Source organism: Marmota flaviventris, chromosome 18, assembly GCF_047511675.1.
Source record: "Marmota flaviventris isolate mMarFla1 chromosome 18, mMarFla1.hap1, whole genome shotgun sequence".
NCBI lineage: Eukaryota > Metazoa > Chordata > Mammalia > Rodentia > Sciuridae > Marmota > Marmota flaviventris.
Window position 1 is genome coordinate 13,703,174 of NC_092515.1, and position 5,560 is coordinate 13,708,733.

General features: G+C 51.1%; 1 protein-coding gene across 2 annotated transcripts; it reads left to right on the plus strand.

The window, feature by feature from the left end:
• Nucleotides 1–534: 534 nt before the first annotated feature.
• Sertad3 (SERTA domain containing 3) lies at nucleotides 535–4,575 on the plus strand. Of its 2 annotated transcripts, none has more exons than XR_003583592.3 (2): nucleotides 535–739; nucleotides 2,000–2,373. XR_003583592.3 is itself a non-coding variant. In XM_027941449.3 (2 exons), the coding sequence occupies exon 2, from the start codon at nucleotides 3,393–3,395 to the stop codon at nucleotides 3,987–3,989; it is 597 nt and encodes a 198-aa protein (XP_027797250.1). In that variant the 5' UTR covers nucleotides 607–739; nucleotides 3,387–3,392; the 3' UTR covers nucleotides 3,990–4,575. The 2 variants fall into 2 exon arrangements, 1 of the variants encoding a protein (XP_027797250.1); XM_027941449.3 differs by lacking the exon at nucleotides 2,000–2,373 and adding an exon at nucleotides 3,387–4,575 and having other exon boundaries at nucleotides 607–739.
• The last annotated feature ends 985 nt before the right edge of the window (nucleotides 4,576–5,560 follow it).

The window sequence follows — 5,560 nt, forward strand, 5'->3', positions numbered from 1 at the left end:
AGTGTGCGGGATTAAGAAAGGGCTGCAACTTCTTACAGTGTCAGGCAGGGAGGGAGGACCCAGGCAGCGAGGGGGCGGGGCCGTGGTCGCCCAGGCAACACAGGCCGCGCAAAACTATTGGCTAGCGTTTAGCTACATCATCCGCCCCCCCCCCACCTCCGCTACAGTGCCAGCCTTAGGAACACCCAGGGCGGGGCCTCTGCCAGTGTTCAGCCCCGCCCGCCTGAAAAGCAGGGAGGGGGGCGGGTGCCTACCGGTCTAACTCGGCAACAGGGTCCCGGCCTGGTATAAAGGGACCGTAGACAGCAATACTGACGATCTTGGTACAAAGACCGTAGCTAAATTGAAGGGAGCGGCTTTGACTGCTCTCCACTACCCTCCGTCCTGGACCCTAGCGATGCAGTTCTGCCCATGACCGCTTGGAATCCTTTAAATGGTCGCGGGCGCAAGAGAGGGGAGGAGAGGGGAGAAGGGCGGGTTGGGAGGAGAGGGGAGTAGGGCGGGTTGGGCGGGTCGGGTCTCCGGGCGTCCGACGGTGGCTCCGCCCAGCCAATCGGAGCCCCGCGGTGGGCAGGATTCCAGCCAATCTTGGCTCGCGGCTAGGCTCCGGGGCGGAGCTGGGTGGTTTGAGGCCAGGAGGAGAGGCCCCCGGGAGGTGAGCTAGGTCTCTACTCCGCACTGGTGGGTCGGTACGCGGTAGGCTTTCCAGGAGGTGGTCATTGCGAACCTGGCATCCGAGGTGAGGAGTGGCCACTTGATTTGGGATTTACCTTGGGTTGGGGGATGTAGAGGCGTGCTCCAGAGATTAGTGGAGGTGGGGTCTGGGCGGGAGTGGAGGGCGCAGATTAAAGGTGACTGATAAGGTGTGAAGAGTTTGAGGACCAGAGACTGAGTTCGCGATCCAGGGCGGGAGGTGAGGCAGGATTTTCAGATGGAGGAAATTTGAAGCTGCGACATGGAGTAATTGGAGAAGCCAGAGAACCCGGGGAAGGAACTTTTGGGGCAGGGTGTCTTAAAGATTCGAAGACAGTTTAGATTTCCCCGATGGGCTGAGTTCGGGGCTCCGTAGTATTCTGGTTAAGGTGTGAGAAATTGAAGGCTGGTATCATGAACATTTGGTGAAACCAGAGAACTAGAGTCAAAGGATCTTAAAGAGTCCAAGACGCTGTGGCGGAGAAGAAGTGCTCACGGAGAGAGTTCAATGTTCGGGTCTTGAAGACGGACGGAGAGTTTGAGCTGAGATCTAGGGACCTTTCAAAGGGGAAAATTAGGAGAGTTTAGGGAGGTCTAAAAATTGATATCCCAGTCGCCCCAACGAGGTGGATATAAGAGCATCTGTCGTCTTTGAATTCCTGGGTCTCTGGACCGGAGAGAAGTCTGGAGAAGAATCCCTTACCTTTTGGGGTTTTAGGGACCGCGGAAAAGCACTTTTAGAGTTGAGCTGGGTGGGGGAGGGGTGTTCCGGGCGTGGAGCTCAGACTCGCCGCCCCGGAGGCAAGAGAGGGCGGGGCTCGCCTGGCGCCCGGCAGCTGGACGTCCGGGTTCCCTTCCCCCCACAACCGGGACCCCTGTGCGCATGCCCTAAGGGCGGTAGGGGCGTGGTTTTGTCCCGTTGGCGAGCGGGGCCCTCTGGGGATTGTAGTGCGAATTCTTGATCTGTTTGTGCGTGGCAGCTATTGGTCCACATTTCCCAGAAGCACCTGGGTCCAATTGGGGCGTTCCTGGGTGCTGAATATAGACCCAGGGGGGGCGGAGCCTGTGGGACACCAAAGTTTCATTGGGTGGATCGCTAAGGGGCGGGTCTTGGCGTTACTTGAGTTCTAGCAAGTTTTCCTGTGGGGTGCGCTTTGGGGGAAGCTGAAGGCGCCGATGGAAGGAATGAGGAAGGTCCTTTCCCTGCTCTTTGGAGTGCTCCCAGGCAGTTAGGAAAGAGAAAAGGGACAGACTATCCTCCCTGTAAGAAAAACAACCGACAAATAGGTGCACTAACATTCTCCAGGTAGCACGAATAAAACTACTGAGCTGGGCGCGGTGGAGCAAGCCTGTAATCCCAGCGACTTGGAGGCTGAAGCAGGAGAAAGGCAATTTCGAGGCCAGCTGGGCAACTCGGAGAGACCCTGTCTCAAAGTGGAAAAAAGGACAGGGGATGTGGCTCAGTGGTAGAGTGCTCCTGGGTTTGGTGCCCAATACAAAGAAAACAACTATTGAGCTGGTGTTGGGGAATCAGTGATAAAGCCTTTGCCTAGTGTGCACCGGGCCTTGGGTTCATCCCCTGCACGATGCAGGGGTGGGGATAGGGTGGATGAAGGGAGGGAGACCGACTGTTGAACAAATGAATTAATTCGAACGAATAAATTAATTCTTGTTCATTAAGTACTTTCTGCTGTGTGTTGTGCCTTGTACATATTACACATTAGGTGTCTCCTTGACTATGTGGTGGAAAGTATTTTCACAATCTCCATTTTACAAATGAGTCCCACAGAAGTGATCTCACATCATTTCCCAAGATCACACAACTGAGCAGTGTCCAAGGCAGAGTTCAGACCTGGAATTCTCTACTTCTGATCCAGGTCTCTGTACTCCACACGAATCGGGTGGGTGAGGTGTCTGAAGAAATTAGTATTATGGAGAATAGTTTTAAAACTCTGAAGGACTGGGCTGGGGTTATAACTCAGTGGTAGAGCGCTTGCCTGACTCAGGTGAGGCACTGGGTTCAATCCTCAGCACTGCATAAAAACAAATAAAATAAAGGTTAAAAAAAAAAATTCTGAAGGACTTGAGTTGGGATCTTGAGTTACTCTGCAGATGAGGAGATGGATTTTTTTTAAAATATATTTTTAGTCGTAGATGAACAGAATACCTTTATTTTAATTTTATGTGGTGCTGAGGATCAAACCTAGTGCTTCACACATGCTAGGCAGGTACTTTACCACTGAGCTACAACCCCAGCCCCAAAGAGATTGATTCTTATGGATGTAAATTCATTGTTACAGCACACAACAAGCAAATAAGGGATATTCAAACCCAGCTTATGTTTAAAAGTCCACGTCTTGTTTTATTTCTTTTTTTTTTTTTGGTACCGAGGTTGATCCCAGGGGTGCTGTACCACTGACCTAAGTCCCAAGCTGTTTCTACTTTTTGAGACAGGGTCTCACTAAGTTGCACAGATTGGCTTGAAACTTGGACTCCTGCCTGCGCTCAGCTCCCATCTTATGTTCTTAATCACATGCATTTATCACTTTCTTAAATTTGTAGGATTCTGGCTATGTGCATTTTAAAAGTCACTCCCAAGGGGCTAGGGAAGTCACTCCCAATTCCACAGTCCTACCTGGAAAAGTGGGATCCAAATGACCATGTATCTGTACTTGCCCTTCTTTTCTTCATAGAGCATCATGGTGGGAGGCCTGAAGAGGAAACACTCAGATTTGGAAGAGGAGGAGGAGGATGAAAAGTGGGACTGGAGTCCAGCAAGCCTTCGGAGCTGCCAACAAGCTCTGCTACGCATCTCCCTAGACAAAGTCCAGCGCAGCCTGGGCCCCCGAGCACCCAGCCTCCGCAGGCATGTCCTCATCCACAATACCCTACAGCAACTCCAGGCTGCCATTCACTTGGCTCCAGCACCTGCCCTGCCCCCCGAGCCCCTCTTCCTGGGCGAAGAAGATTTCTCCCTGTCCACCACCATCGGCTCTATCCTCAGGGAGTTGGAGACATCCATGGATGAGACAGAAGCACCTCAGAATCCAGTGGCTCCCCCAGGCCTCCAGAACGAAGTGCTTCCCCAACCTGACCCAGTCTTCTTAGAAGCTCTGAGCTCCCGGTACCTGGGGGACTCTGGCCTGGATGACTTCTTTCTGGACATTGACACATCTGCAGTGGAAAAGGAGCCTGCACTGGCCCCCCCAGAACCTCCTCACAACCTCTTCTGTGCCCCAGGGTCCTGGGAGTGGAATGAACTAGATCACATCATGGAAATCATTCTAGGATCCTAAAAACTACCAAGGGGACAGAACCCTTCCTCACGGCGGCCTCAGTGGGCTGGATCCCTGGATGCAACTTGTGTGTTTTGATGGGGGCTCCAGATAGTGACTACGGTCTCCTTTCCTCCCATTTCAGGGTTCCACAAACTTACTTGCATGTGTGTGTGTCTGGTTACCCCCACCTTCTGTGAAGGTGGGTCTTCCTGAATTAATTTATCTGTTCCAAATGCCTTAATGAGACTCTGTTTCTGGGAGTCTGACTTCTCACATTTCTTCTGCCTTTCCTCCAGTTCCCACTCCCCTTGTGACCACTGGGTCCTCAGGGAAGATAAAGTGGGGCCTGTCAACAGTGGCAGGGGTGTGCTGCCAGGTTGCTCTAGAAACCCAGGCTCTGCCTCTTGAGGGAGTGGGAGGGGCTGGTCTCCTTCCCCCAGGCTGAACCCCACTTCCTTGGCAGGACCCCAGCCCCAGCAGCTTCCTGATTCAGAACCAGGCCGGACCACGTGCAATAGGGTGGAAACCAAACTGCTCCATGCCGCGTTATTTAAAAAGAAAGGCAGGGTTTGTGGTGGCTTTTTTTTTTTTTTTTTTGATTGTTTGTAATTTTTTTTTTTTATTTTAAATAAAAGTATTTTGAGAGGAGTGGTGTTGCCTTAAGTTTCTAAACTTCATTGGGTGCTGATGGGAGGGACCTGGGAAGTTCCCCAGGCACCTGCACGTTTCCCTGCTAAAGGTAAGGCAGGAGTATCCTTGTACCTAACAGTTACTGAGTGCTTGTTGAGGGTACTGTTTTAACCACTTTATTTGAATTAAGTCCTTTAATCCTACATCCTTATATAGCAGTAAGTACTGTTATCACATTTTCCTTAGAAAACAGATTCAGGGGCTGAGGGAGTGGCTCAGCTGTAGAGTGCTTGCCTAACATGGGCGAGGCCCTGGGCACTACAAAAAAACAAATGTGAAGTTCAAAGGCTAAGTCACTTGTTATTCAAGGTCACAGTTGAGGAAGACCAAGGACTAAGGAGACAGGGTTTAAAGTGAGTTGGCCTCCAGAGCTTTCTTGTTTGGTGGTAGTTTTGCCACACCTGGGATGGAACCCAGGGCCTCTGGCATGCCAGGTGAAGTGCCTGAAGGGCCCTGGGCTGAGTTACATCCCCAGCAAAAGCTTTGCCCTTAGCCATTGAGTTTATGATGCTTCTTGATAGATTTAAACTTCCTGTGGAATGGACTGGGGCTATAGCTCAGTGACAAACAGAGTGTTTGCCCAGCACATGTGAAGCACTGGGTTCTATCCTCAGCACCACATAGAAATAAAGGCATGCTATCCATCTACAACTACAAAAAAAGAAAAAAAAAAGTCAAACTTTTCATTGTTATGAACTATGCTGTTGAGGCCCAGAAGGGAAAGATCATGCCCACAGACATCCACACCCTCCCAGTCCTGAAAGCAGAGCTTTATTTTTTGGTATGGGGATTGAATTCAGGGGCACTCAACCACTGAGACACATCCCCAGTCCCACTCTGTATTTTTTATTTAGAGACAGGGTCTCACTGAGTTACTTGGCACCTCACCATTGCTGAGG

What these genes read in the sequence shown, in the direction of transcription:
- Sertad3 (XM_027941449.3), top strand. Translation starts at nt 3,393, where the DNA reads ATGGTGGGAGGCCTGAAGAGGAAACACTCAGATTTGGAAGAGGAGGAG.